The sequence below is a fragment of the Pezoporus wallicus genome, unplaced genomic scaffold (assembly GCF_028554395.1).
Source record: "Pezoporus wallicus isolate ANWC-B61680 ecotype Strahan unplaced genomic scaffold, APGP_CSIRO_Pwel_v1 contig_2749, whole genome shotgun sequence".
Classification (NCBI taxonomy): Eukaryota; Metazoa; Chordata; class Aves; order Psittaciformes; family Psittacidae; genus Pezoporus; species Pezoporus wallicus.
The window spans coordinates 159,528-174,468 of NW_026638346.1; the positions used below are offsets into that span (position 1 = coordinate 159,528).

Sequence of the window (14,941 nt, forward strand, 5' to 3'; positions counted from 1 at the left end):
CAAATAGTAGTTAAATCATATATTTTCTGTTTCATGGTCTTGAACATTCCAGGAATAGATCCTACGCTTACAGAAATGTCAATTATTTAACAATTCAATTTTCATTTAAGGTATGGATGGAGGGCTAAGAATGATTCATTTCACAGTTTTAATGGAATTTAACTGCCATAAGCCTGACATTCAAAAACTGAGTTGGACTTAACAAATTGGTCATCTATTATAAAATTGCTTTTAAATCACTACAGAAGCCTTGCATTTGAGGGTTTGTCACCTGAATCCAAGTCCTCTTATTTTCCGATTTTGCAGTTTTATTAATGTTTCTAGGAGGCAAACTATAAGCCACGCTAAGTGATTTGGAGTCCATGTAGATTTAGGATCAAGGGAGATGACAGCAGATCAAGAGTGAGTATGGTGTACTGTGTACCATGCCCATTCCATATTGCTCCCTCTGTAGGGGCCAGATGTGTTCTGTACTTTCTTGTACTGAGTTTAACCGGGGGTCAGGTGTGCTTCTGGTCTGTGGTTTATCAGTTGCTTACCTTGCCATCGATATTGTAAAAGCACAAGTTCCAACTGATGCATGTAGATCCATCATAATTTTAAGACTAGCAGTCACAGTCTTGGATATATTTCATGGCAGTATATAACAGAAAGCACCAGTTGTTATGAGAGTAGGACAGCATCATGGAAAAGTATTGCCATGTATGTGTTCCGTGCTCATATGATTTCAGCCATTGTCAGACACATAGGATCTGTCATGGTATGGCCACTGTCATGTGTCATGAACAGATTGCAATCTTTAAGTTAAATGTAGATTTGCTATGAAAACTACTTGCTTCAGAGATGTTGCTGGAATTCAGGAAGACAGCTAATGCTAAAATATCGGCTTTATTTGTTGAAGGAAGTGCTACAATATTGAAGAATTATGTGACTCGTTGAATTTTCTTACTGTCACGCTGACAAAACTTAAGATTACTTTGTTTGAAATCTGATTGCCTCACTGTGGTGGTGGTGAAGACAAGTTATAAGCTGTATTCAGTAACTATGTATTCATTTATTGCTGTTCAGGGTCTGATTGCTTATTCACAGTGTGTTGTTAAATGTAGTGAGTGTTCACTTCCTGTCAGTGATAAGCTTGTTCTTTTGAGAGTGATTCTAAAAAGAAAGAAATTCTTACTTTCTTTGAATTGGCTCTGGTACGTATTTAATTATTAAAGCTTACCAAGTACTGGTTGACTAATTTGCATATCCACAATTTTTGTAGTAGCATATATATATTTTTCAAAATAAAAAAAATAAACTAGCTGAAACTCATTTGTCCTCTTTAACACCACTGGGATGTTATTACTTTAACAAAACATGCTAGAATTCAGACTTCATTGGCTTGTCAAATTATGCAAATATTGTTCATGCATGGAAAAGGAGATAAGCCTCATGGGTATCTGCCAGAAGTAGGAAAGATCTCTTCAGAGTCAGAGCAAGTAATTCCTAAAGTTTTTTTCTGTATGAATTTAGCATATCACATGCTTGTTGGCATCAGTTTTCCATCCAGCTACTTTAAAATGTGATGCCATCTCTGTGGTTTTTGGTTGGGTTTGTTTTTTGTTTTTTTTTTTTTACTTTAAGGTAAAATATTCTCCCAAAAATCTTTTGAGCAGGATTTTGTTTCCCTTAGAATTTTTGATACTATATTTTCATCTTTTCAACACTGGAGTAGAAACTCCCCCTATCTTCTTCTGGTAAATCTTTTCTGGTGTCAAATTTTGTTGCAGTACTTCATTTTGCCGCTAATATGTGGTTGCAAAATCTGAATCTGAATCTATCTTACATGTACAATCTGAGCATTGTAATGTATGGTAAAGCCAAAAAATGGGACTATGAATATTTCTTCTGTAATCCTGTAACTGTGAACATGGGGAAGCAGAAGGAAGATCATGCCAGAAATAGCAGCCCAACTTGTTTGCTGTCCTTGAACAGCACCTCCTGGTGCCATGGTTGGAGATGGAGAGCTGATCTAAATGGGTCATTTTGTCCAGATTATTGTTGTAGGTCCCTTCAAACTGAAATATTCTGTTCTGTTGGTCTCACCCTGTAGGGCAGCTGTCAACTCACCTGTGCGTGCAAAGCAGGGAGATACCAAACTTGGAAAAATACGTTTCTGTATTGGTGCCAGATATTTTCTCTTTGAACACTGTCCATTGGCAATGTGCTTGTGCTTGTTAAGAGTAACGGAAATAAAGATTGTGTAGAACATGTCCATGTGTTGGTAATTCTTACAGTTTTGACTTCAAATAAGTGACTCTGATCTGTACTGTTTTCAGTTGTTAAAATATGTTAAAAAATTAAAAGTGGTTTTAATTAAAGCATTGGGTTTTAGCTAACCAACAGTTAAATTGCTGAGGTGCTGGATACTTGTTCACCACTTCTTTACCTCCACAATATTGGACCATTTGAGTTTTGCTGAATGTTTTGATTGAACATTTCATTAATTTACAATGAAGGCATACAAAGGCTGGCTTACCCAGTTGGGAGTCAACAGCTCTGAGACTTTATTCATGTTCGTTAGTCTTACAGAGTCAGAATTTTATTAGTTTTGAAAAACTAATTTTTACTGTGCTGCTTCTGCCATGGTGAATGGAATAATTTAAAACCAGGACCGCAGTGCAGTATTTGTGCAAATTTATCTAGGTACCCAGGCATCTAATAGTGCAATCAGAAAAAAAAAATTCCTACGTAGTGAAGGGAGGCTAAACACGCTAGAGTGAGATATTGTTGGATCTTCTATTGATTTTTGAAATTGTATGGCTCCACAGTGAGTCGGTAGAAGCAGGCTGAAATACCATATGCTGAGAATATTTCCTCTTGCCCTTGCCTTCCTACCTCTCAGTAAAAGACAGAGGTTAGAGTGAAAGCAAACAAATTTTATTCATTGCACAAGCTTAGAGTAAAAGCAAGCAAGTTGGCACTTTACTCATAGCACAAGGCCAGACTTCATCCTGACATTCAGTTCCCATCTTTTCTGAATATGGAGTGTAAGAAAAGGATGATGCTGTCCTTTTTATAGCTAAAGGATATTTAGGTAATATGCTAAAATGTGCTAAGAGAAAAATTAGCTTGATCACAAAAGTTAGTATTTGTCTAAAGGGTGTCAAAAAAATCACAAATTCTGCTTCAGTCATGTTAGTAAGTAGGTGCTTTAAGATGTTTTTCTTGTCTTACTAAAATATTGGTAGTTTTGCAAGACTTCTTAAATTTCAACTGGGAAGTTATCATTAATACAACTAATAATGACATAGTCCACCCTTTTTAATTATTTGCTGTTGCTCTTTATGACTGAGCTCCTAGCCATCAGCAAGAATTCTAACTAAAATATACAGCTTCAAGTGAAAGAGAATATGAAGGCTTAAGATAGATTTAAGGTTACTCATACAACCTTGACTTGTCTCTCTTGCGTATAGGCATAGTAGGATGGTACTATTCTTACTATTTTACCAGATCTTTGTTTCTTTAATAACATAGTATGGTTTGTGTTCTGAGAATAAATACTTAGTGGATGAGGCTTATTTCCATAATTTATGGGAAAAGCTAATGGAGTCAGGGAACTGCATGAAGAGAGAAGCGGGTCCTGGGAATCAGGCTTTAGGTTCTGATCTGAAAATCTTCTGAATTTTTCAGTGGTAACTGAAGCCAGTAACATCTTGCTTTTTTCTTGATACTTGATAGGCTAAAACACTGAAAAGTCTGCTCTTAAACCCATGTACATTCCAGTATTAGCAGGTACAGTGTTGTCATTAGCTTAAGTGTCTCAGTTTTCAGTGTAAAATAAGATTCTTCATCCCATGGGCTGTTAGGAAATGAGTCTGTTAATATTTGAAATACATTCTGCTAATTTAAGTAGCAATTTAAAGACTATGAAAAAATTGATATACCTGTATTCAAAAGAGCCAGGACTTTGCTGGGGTGCAAGAATTTGTGACTGAGTACACAGGCTGTGTCTGCACTGCAAGAGCTGTAATTGCAGTTTAGTGTGAATTTATCTTACCTAGTTTGAAGCTGCTTAGTGTAGGAGCAGTTTCTTGATGTATATCAGAAAACAGGATTACAAAACTTGTGGAAGTGTGTGGAAATTACTCGTGTTCCTTCAGGTCTTCTATGATGTGGCTGCATGTTTCAGTATTACAGGGAGGTGTTTTAGAGCTAGCTCAAACAAATGACTTTGACCTGTGGTTGTGTCATAGGATTTCAGAAGGCAGCATTTCTTAGCTGTTTATCAAATGGTTTTCATTTAGTACAGTAAGACTGGGCTGCCTTAGGGGAAACTGTGAACTGAGGGACTCCCCTCTAATGTGTGTCACAGGGGAGCAATGGACAATTACATGAGGAGCCTTGTTTGGAATATTTTCTGATTTTTGGGAGGTTGAATCTGCAAGTTTAATGGCCTGCTAATGTTTAGGAGCAAACTAGCTTCTGACTAGCTATCCATTTCCCACAAATGTGCTGCTTGAGAGCTGATGTTTTATTTGGATTTTTCTGTGCTCAGAGGAGAGTAAACACCAGAAGCCAATGTTCTGGGTTACCAGGAGTGTTGGCAGTGTAGTTGGCAGGCCTTGTGTGGAGATACTGTCAGCTATACTTACTTGATTAAGTAAGTGGATTGGTCTTTAGTATCTGTCTTAGATGTTTTTATATGTGCCCCCATAGTTTCACTTTAAGTTGGGGAGGTACATTTTGCAGAAGGAAACTGGAGAACAGCCTGAGATCTCTTCCAGTCATAGGTGGGTGTTTGAAACACTCTGACTCTCCTTTTGTGTTTTTTTTTTTTTTTTTTGAAGAAGTATATGTATGTGGTTAATCTTTCAGTTATTTCAGGGTTTAGACATTAATAGTTTCTCTTTGTCACACTGGAAGTGTCTTTTTTTTTTTTTGTTTGTTTGATAGTGTCTCATGAATCTTGTTCTGATTTCAGATGTGGTGAAGAGCCTGTATTTTCCCCTGTGTAGTATATAGTGCCTTAAAAAATGGGGTTTGGAGGTGACCTGAAGTACTCTCATGATGCTTTATTAAAACTGCAAGATTGGGAACTGCGGCTGCTGGAAACGGTGAAGAAATTTATGGTTATGCGAGTAAAAAGTGATAAGGAATATGCCTCTACTTTACAGAATCTTTGTAATCAAGTAGATAAAGAGAGCAGTTGTCAATTGGATTTTATCAGCAATGTGTCCAAGGTAAGACTATTTTGAATTTGGAATATCTTTGGAAATAACAGTGTTTGTTAGATTTTTTTTTTTTTGCTTGCTTTAGTTTGAGTTGGATTTCTTGTCACTCAGCTTCTTGGGCGTTAATCTTGCTGAAGTAGTTAAAATGCGCTCCTTTCAGTTCCTCAGTGGAATATGCAGAACTTGAGCTCCAATCTTGCTTTGAAAATAATGATGGAAGTAGAATCAATCCTGAATTCTGAAATTCAGTGTTTTAGTTCCTGGGTTGAGCCTGTTACTTTGTTTAGTGCTTTGAAAATACAGCATGCTATAGTAAGATTTTATTTTAAGATGGTTAAATAGGAACTATTATCTGTGTTATATAGAATTTGTGACAGAAATAGAAAAATGCCAGGAAACCAGGCGAAGCCTAGCATTCCAGCTGTTGTTCACACTGCAGCATGTGTTGTAAAAACAAAACATTAATTCAGGATGTTTCTCATAATTGTGAAGTTATTTTGTACCCAATTTAAAATAAGTGTGTTTTCTTTTTATAAAGGTAATGCTTTCCTTCCTCCAAATTATTAATTTTCAGATTTAGAGCAAGTTCAGTAAAGGTAATGATGAAGTAAACTTGCATATTTCACCTGTTTGTATGCTTCACTCCTGAATTGGAATTCCATCCTGACTAGAGAAAACCACTCTAACAGTTTACTTAATTCCCTCCCTTTCTGATACAGCAGTGGTTCCACAGTCTCTTCATACTGGCATGACTCTGATCTCATCTCTGCAGGAAAGCACCCTTTTTTGGGCCAGGTTAAGTTTTAGGCAGAGCAGTTTTTATGTAGTGGGTTTATGGTGTGGCTGCTTGAGCACTAGCTATGGTGCAGCATTAGCAATGTGAGTGCTCCTTTTGCAGCAGCCTAGATTTATGCTGGATTAAAGTGGTGGGGTGTGTGACTTGAATGTTGTGCTGTTACAGCTATCCTATTTCAGCTGCCCCAAAAGTAGCACTACACAACATTTATCTAGAGTAAAACCTGCTGCTGCTTCCCTCTGCCACAACAATTTTTGTCATGTAAATTGAGGGTGCTGATTTTCTTTTTTGCTTATATTTTTTTTTTTAATCTGTGTGTTTTGGTGGTGTATTTGAAATGCTTTTCACCCAGTTATGTTTCTTCTACATGGGTTATTACAGATCTTGCTATATAGGTTGTGATGATTTTGGTAAATAAACATAAAAGCATTGTTGTTAGACTAAGATAAGCAGAAGTCAGGATTGTCTTCAAGCTTTCTACTCTTGGATCTTGAGGTTATGTATAGAATTATTGGTGATGTGGCTAATAATACTTGCTATTGCTGCCCCACTAGTATTGCTCTTACGTGCTAGCTAAACTGTCGCAATTTTTTTTAGCCAATGAAACAGGGTGGATTAGGGCAAGAGAGGTAAAGGAGCAAGACAAATCAGAGTATTTAGCGTTATAAAATACAATCTTTAACGTTCGTATAGCTAGCTCAGTCTGCCTTGGTTCATGTCAGTAACATGGGCACTTCCTGTGATCAAATAAATCTAAAAAAACTGGAGATTTGACTTAAGCCATGTTCCTTTTGGGTTGAAGAGAAGTACATGTGTGTCATATTTTGAGATCTTGTTTTGGACATAGGCACAAATTGGAAAGCAAGTTGTTCTTTCAGGATCATTTTGTTCCTTTATTCTTTCTGTTTTTTTTTTCTCTTAAAGAGATACCATTTTTCTTTCAATGATATCAATAGAATCCCTGATCTCTACATCTTTATATAACAGCAAATATATTCATATACTACTGACAGATCTTTTGTATGAGCTTGCCTTGAAATGTCACTGTCACCTTGAATTTTAAAGTTGTGTAGTGACACATTGCCTTACTGGTTTTGGTGGTTAAATTGTCCAAAATACTGCTTACCTCACTCACCTCATGCTAATTTACTATTTCATGATACTTTTGCTCTCTTCCTCACATTTTACAGAGTTAAAGTATAACCCAAATATTATGGGACATAAATCTAGCGTCTTGAATTTTATAGGATTTAAAATACTTGTATACTGAATATTTCATATAATGTGGCATTAAAGCCAAATACAAAGATACCTGCTTTTTTCCTGGGGTAATACTTGGAATTGATGATCTTAAAGGTCTTTTCCAACCTTTCTAGATTCTGTGATTTTATAATTTTGTTTGTTTGTTTAGTTTTTGTTGTTGTTATTTTATGTGTGCGTGCTGTTTTTTGTTTTCTTTTGAAGCATACAGCAAGCCTGAGCACTTTGAGAGAAAGGATGTTTGGGAAAATCTGTCCTATGTTTATTCTATGCAGAGGCAGCAAACTTGCTGGATGGCATAGTGGCATCAACTGCTAATGCTGTAAAAGCAGTATTTTTAAGTGTTTATACACAGCTTCGTTGTGTATATGTATAATTTTTTTTGTGTACGTATCTAAAAAAATACTCTTTAACCAAAAAATACTTGATTCTATTGGTTCTGCTGGACTGTGGTTATTTTCTGTGAAAGAAAACACTTTGCCTTTTCTGCCGTTCTCTACCCAGCTGCTTTTTTGACCCACATGACTCTTTATTTTTTAAGCTTTTCCTCAAGTATACCTTTTCACTTTAGCTTTTCCTATTTTAAAATTAGTCATAGCAAACACAGAAATCTTACTAATAGATGTAAGTCTTGATGTTTTGTCAGTATGGAAAGAGGGATGTAGAGAACAGGAAAATGTACAAATGATTTATTTAATTATTTTTTTAATTGAAAGGGAAGTTTTTGCTGTGTTTCTGACTTAATTCATGTTCATTTGGTGGATTGTAAGCTAAGTATTTCTTCAGAGTACTTGTCCTGTTGGAAAATGCTTTTCCTGTGATTTGGAGGGTTGATGGAAATGGTACTTGATTCATCAGTAATAAATAAGCTGTAAAGAAAATGGAGAACTCTGACTACATATTCACCTCTGAAAGTGCTCTTATAAACCCTTCTATAACCACAAGAACCACTCTGCTCAGGCAGGTGTTTAATGACATTTTTAGTTTATGCAGTATGGGTTAGAGATAAAGAGGAAGCTCTTTACTGTGAGGGAGGTGAGGCACTGGAACAGGTTGCCCAAGGAAGTTGTGAATGCTTCATCCCTGGCAGCGTTCATGGACAGGCTGGACAGAGCCTTGGGCAACATGGTCTAGGGTAAGCCAACCCTGCCAAACTGTTCTATAATTCTGATCTCATTTGGAAATTTAATGGAGAGGTGGAAAAGTGTTCAGCCATAGCTGGGGAGCTTTAGGCCATGATATTTTACACCAGCAGACTTTAAAGCAGTCTGAGATAGCTACAACATGAAGATAGCTCAGATAGCCTGAGGTAACCAGTCTATGGGATGTTTACAAACTGACGGAAATGTTAAAGATGGTATAATGTATACAGGAGTTAACTACCTTTTGTTTCCTTCTCAAGAATCCAGTTTGCATTGCAGCATTGTCATTTAGACATGAAAATACTATATATATTTTTGTGTGTGCATGTGTGTTTATAGCTGAGATATAAGGAAACCCCAAAGCTACCAAACAAACTATTTATCTAAATTTTGATGATCTAAGGTGAATTTCTGTCTTTTGTAAGAGTAAAATAAATGCTAGTAAAACTAGCATACTAGCTGCCTTCAAAACCTGATAATTGTATGGCATATAGCCTTCCTGGAATTTTGGATACAGCATAGTACTCAGTATCAGGGAGTTCTTGCTAAGCAGTACAGTACTGTTCCTGTCAACAGACTGTGACAGGGATCTTTAGGATAGCAAATGCTTTTGTTTGAGCTGAATTTTAATTTTGTATTTTTATCTGTGGTGCTTTGGAAGTGTCTCTATTCACCTTAGAGTTCTTAATGAAAATTCAAAGCCACAGACAGCACATTAAGCTGTCCTGAAGATTGACTGAGTGGCCAAGGAGGTTATTAAAATGAGGGTACAGAAAGATGATAGATTACTATGACAGGAGTAACTCTTTGTGTCTCTTACGCTATTAGCACTTTATGCTTTGGTACTGGAGGCCTGACTGATGCTGTCAGTTATGTGAAGCAGGTCTTAAACAGTAACCACTCAAATGCATATTAATGTGAGGTATTTAGACAAGGGAAGTCAGCTTGAACAGAGTAACTGTTTGGGAAACAGGAGAACAAAGGACATGCGAACATGGTTGTCAGGGGTGTTGGGGATGTATTCCAAAAAAAGGCTGTAAAGCTTTCATCAGTGTTTAGAAGTACTAAGTCAGTGCTGAAGGGTGAACCTACAGTATTGTATTTTTGTCTCTGGTGCTTTTTTATGGTTTTATGAGTAAGTTCAAGGCATGATTTTGCTGTAGCAGGAAGAACTTTTATTTTGGAAGTGAATTTGGGTAAGTTTAAAATTCGTGGTTTTTTTTCATGGATTATACTGAATTTTAAATGATGCATCTTGTCTCACAGTTCATGTTCATTGTTTGGTTATTTGTAAGCCAGAGTAAGTGAGTGTTTTCTGTTTGTGCTTTTTTTTATAGTCTTGGTTGCTTGTGGTACAGCAAACAGAACAGCTGAGCAAAATAATGAAGACGCATGCAGAAGACCTTAATTCTGGGCCTTTGCATAGGCTTACAATGATGATCAAAGATAAGCAGCAGGTTAAGAAGAGTTTCATAGGTGTTCATCAACAAATTGAAGCAGAGATGTACAAGGTGTGTTATTTAATTGTACTTGATAAATTTGTTATAGTTTCGTATGTTTAAAAGTCGTATATTGAGAGTGGATTATTTTTGTGGTTATGGTTGTCCTATGAAAAAGGTTGTGATTTGTGATATGTAGAATCTAGTTTAAATTTTAGCTGTTTCCTCTACATTTTCTCTCCCCTGCTAGCTGACAAGGCAGAGATGAATACATTTCTTTTATATGAACAAAAGCACTGGAAATGCTCTTGTTCCAGTAAAGGATGATTCTGTTGGATGCATCTCTGTTCCATCTCTCTTCCTGTTCTCATTCCACTCCAGACGTGCATCGGACCAAGGCACTGGAAACATTTGTGAATGAATGCTCTTGATAGTCCAGACTATTTTGAGTGGGAAGGCTTCTAGTGTCTATTCTAAAATGTAAATCAAGTGTAAACCAAACACTATGGCTGCAGATGGAGGTCTTCAGGGCCTTTTCTATTACATGTCAGTTGTCCTGCTTATGTTGAAAGCAGTGTATCTCGTCAGTAAAGCTGACAGAAATCACGGTTTCATTCAGGAGCTCTGGGGTAAGTTTAACTGTAAATGTCAAAAATTTCAGATTTATAGTCCTAAAGGTCTGCGGAGAGAAGAAGCACTGTTTCTTCTTTGTTCCAGCAGAGAATTTGAAATTTAGAGTAGTGTAATTATAACATCTGAGTAGTAGAGTACAAATGTCATGGACTGATGAGTAAAAAATTCTTCATCCAGTTATGAGAAGAATTTTAGGAGCAAACTTACTAGGTTAAATGTGTTTGCTCTAATGGGACTGCTCCCATGATATGCTGGGATCTTGGCATCTTTCCCAGGTATTGACAGTGGGGAATACATCGGTTTTTTGCATGGTCAGTTGACTATCTGATCTGATAAAATTCCCAAGCCAAATAATCACTCACAGCCACTTACAGATTGGTGTGTCTGAAAGCACTCAGGATGGAAGAAGAGATAAAACTGGTAGCATATGTTAGAAATAATAGAGATTAAATACGTAAAGAATTAGGAAATGGGAACAGTAATGTAAGAGAAGCTAGATGAAGCAAGACTGTTGGAAGTACAGATATACTCTTAAAAAAGACTGCACAAAACATGTTTTTTTCTGTTAAGAAATTAACTCTCATAAAAACTCTACTAAAGCTGTATTTTAAAATAAGACTTATAAAAAAATATAGTGTATATTGAGCACTCAAAAACCATATTGATTTTAATTACAGGCTGCATGGCCATGCGAATATTTTGCATCCTGATGAATAAGCTTGCATTGTTGTTTGGGTGTTTTTTTCCCCTTCCTGATTTTCCTAAGAAGCATTTGAATAGCATTCTGGTTAGATATGATATGCTCTTGCATTGTTAGCTGACATTGTTTGTTCAAAGGTTTTGTGTCACTGGAACACTTAAAGAATGGTTCCCAGGAATTCAAAATACTTCTCATAGTCTCTATTACTTCTGCTTTTGTTACACACAGAAGCAGCACACTTGGTACTTCCCAGGACATTATCCAAATCTTGTGAAGGTTAGTGTCTGTGCAGTTTATATTTATAGGATCAATGGCAAAAAAATGTGTTTTCCTTTAGGTGAAATACATATGTATCATCCTTTCCTTTTCTTAGACACCTCTTCACTGAGGAATCTTTTGGTAAAACTCTTAATGACAGTGAAACACCATGGCTTTTACACAAATACAGTAGAACTCATCTCTTGTAGATTTATTCCAATTCCTGTTCAGATACTGGATTTTTTTTTTTTTCCCATGAAACTTGAGGAAAAAAGAGGACTGTGCTAGTTAGGTGGGCAAGACTTTTTGCTGTTAAAACTGGGTTTAAGATCATAGAATCATTGAATAGTTAGGGTTGGAAAGGACCTTAAGGTCATCTAGTTCCAACCCCCCTGCCATGGGCAGAGACACCACACACTAAACTGTGTCACCCAAGACCCCATGCAGCCCGGCCTTGAACACTGCCAGGGATGGAGCATTCACAACTGCCTTGGGCAACCTGTTCCAGTGCCTTACACCCTCACAGTAAAGAACATCTTCCTTATTTTATATGCAACTGTGCATACAATGCATGTACAACCTTGACTCTTGACTATCTTAGTTAAGTGTCGTTTGGGGATGGAGGTGCTCTTAGTTTTGGTTTTGTCTGTTGGAAGAGCACAGTCTGAGAATCAGTAAAATACATTTTGTAATTGCTACAAATTGTCTTTTATTTTCCAGTTTTTCATAAGAGAAACACTTCCTTGTTATTTATGTCTTAATTGTGTTCATTACTTCCTAACTTCATCTTTTTTCTCAGTTTCTCACAGAGTTTTTATAATAAGTTTTGTTTGTCTTAGTTATTTTTTCTTGTCTGTAATAGCAACAATTGTGAGTATAATTTACAGTGTGTAGAAATATCAGATGAGAATATGGGATCTGTGCGGAGAGAAGTTACTGCCTTTAAGTGAAGTCTTTGCACAATCGGCACAGAAATAGAAGCTGTAGATGGCAACTTGCTGCATCTTTGAAGAATTCCATTAAGGGTAAAAGCAGTGGTATCTGGGCATTGCCTCATGAAAAAGTGGAGAATTGTGAACTCCAGCTTTCGTCACGCCAGGGAACAGTTTTCCTGTGGAACGGACTTCCTTTTCTGCACATTCATTGTATAAAGTACTTCCATTACACTAAGTTCCTCTTTTCCCATCTTGAGTGTATTTTTGTCAGAGTTTTTACTTTTCATTACTATATATGCCACCCTTTTGGTATTGTAGTGGCTAGATTGTTACTAGCTTTTGTTTGCGAGTTCATGATTTGTGATTATTTGTGAACAGTAAATGTAAGTAGGGGATAGAAAAGACAACTTTATTTTTTTGATCAAAAAAAATAAAGGGCCTGCTTCCACTGCAAAAAGATTCATCTGTGCAGTGTTTCACAAGAATTTGTTTTGGGTTTTTTGTTTGGTTTTTTTTCCTTTCCCTCCCCCCCTTTTTTTTGCTATTTAGGGTTTAAGTGTTACAACAGCTAGATTGGTTGCAGTTGAAGTTTCTAAGCCATTTTTAGGAACTGTAATACCTAAAAATTCTGACTTTTTTAAAGATGCTAAAGGTTTTCCTTCCCATGCATAGAAATTTTTCATCTAATATGATTTATTAAGCATCTTTTTGGTGTTTCGTTTTTTTTTTTATCTTGTCATTGTGATGGAAGTGTTTAAGATTAGCTGGATTTCCTAAACATTTTTCATTACACTGATGTGGATGGAGATCTGTTTCCATGCCTCTTATTTCATTCCACGCATTTGTTGAATTTGATTTTGTTCCACCATGTAATATCCTATTAATATTATCTCAAGCTATTATTGGGAAGTGTTAACATCCTTATTTTGGAAAATAAATCTTAATTCTCTTAAACTAATGCTATGAGGTTTTTTTATATGTTGTGATTAAGTATTTTTAATACTTCTTATATTTCTTTTTTCTTACAGGTCACAAAGACAGAACTAGAGAAACTAAAATCTAGCTATAGACAACTAATAAAAGAAGTAAATTCTGCCAAAGAAAAGTATAAAGAAGCTGTGGTGAAAGGTATTACTGACACTATTAATTTTGTATATTTATTGGTGCCTTCTTCAAACCTGCTAGAACTCTTACACTGAAACAGGGTGATGTTTTTGTTTTGAGCAACTTAGTTACAGTACAAAGCTCATTTAGTATCTTAAGTAAGACAAGGTAATTGTTATCAGGTGTACTTGGTGGTACTCTTTTAAAAAAAAATAAGGTTAGCCCTTCTTTTTATGTAAATAGTAATCCTCTTAAGTTCTTCTGTTATTCAGTCAATGTATTTGGAAAGAGAATTTGTTCAAATCAGTTATTGACAGTGATAAGTGGTTTGCAGGTCTGTCTCATTCACATTGTAGCTGCAGGCTACTTGCATCTCTTGACCTACTCTGGTTGCTGCAGTGGAATCAGCATCAGTTCTTTGCAGTGTAATCGATTTGACCTTGTCAACCTTACACAAAAAAGGAAAAGAATTTATTTGCATACTGAGATGTTTAAAGATTTTTGGGGAATGATGTGTCCAAACTGCAGGGATTGTTTTATGTGCTAATCACGAGATAAATGTAAGCCCTTGTTCTATGATGTGTTCTATAATGTGTTGTAATAATTTGTTAATTATTGTTCTTGTGTGCTTTTCTAAGATTTTTTCTTTGTTTAGAGAAAATGATTTGAATAGAGTGTATAAATAGAATTCCAAGCTCCATATTGTAAGTTTTTTGTATGACTGCTAAAAATGACAGTTACTGTCCTTTTTTCTATTATATTATAATTCGCAGTGCAGTATAATAGCTGTAAGTGTGGAGAGAACATTTATTTCTTTTCAAATCTCTCTAAAATTTGGAGCAGTAGCTGATATGTGAATATAATGACAAAACACCATGGGATAAGAGAGTTACAGTCAGCACTCTAGCTTCGCTTTTTTCTTTTTTTTTTCTTTTAATGATGTTCATATTCACTTAAAAATGTAAGTTGTTCATCCAGTTTCCTAGCTGTTTTCTGCATATAACTTTACTTTGGTTACTTGATTTACGTCCAATTAACTACTTAACATGGGAACATACATATAAATGGTAATACGGAAAATTTTAATAACATGGCAAATTTAATAGGGTACTGTGATCTTTATGTGTTTTTTTTATCCTGTCTTCCTGTTACAGCTCTGATCATTCTCCATTCCTGAAGCACCAGACTTTCCCATTGAAATCAAAGAGCGTTTTGGCTGTCAGCAGCTGTGATGTTTTGATGTGGCTCTGATTAACTGAATATTTCTTTAGATAGCTGTTTGTAAGACACTTAATTCTCCTGTGGTTTTCCTTGACCTTCTTTCAAGCTTCCATTTAGTATTTGTCTTACTACAATTTATACTTAATTTCACGTTACCTAACATCTTAGTGTAAAACTATTTTAACAAACACTGACCTCCAGAAAAATGTTGCAGATTTTTCTCCCCCCAAAATGCAG

General features: G+C 35.9%; 1 protein-coding gene across 3 annotated transcripts in view; it reads left to right on the plus strand.

Moving 5' to 3' along the window:
• Nucleotides 1–14,941, plus strand: part of FER (FER tyrosine kinase) — a 147,426-nt gene that overhangs the window by 13,601 nt on the left and 118,884 nt on the right. For all 3 annotated transcript variants that reach the window (XM_057410458.1, XM_057410460.1, XM_057410459.1), the window contains exons 3-5: nucleotides 4,967–5,225; nucleotides 9,752–9,925; nucleotides 13,408–13,507. In XM_057410458.1, coding sequence (XP_057266441.1) covers nucleotides 5,019–5,225; nucleotides 9,752–9,925; nucleotides 13,408–13,507 — 481 coding nt within the window. In that variant the 5' untranslated portion in view covers nucleotides 4,967–5,018. The remainder of the gene's footprint in view (nucleotides 1–4,966; nucleotides 5,226–9,751; nucleotides 9,926–13,407; nucleotides 13,508–14,941) is intronic.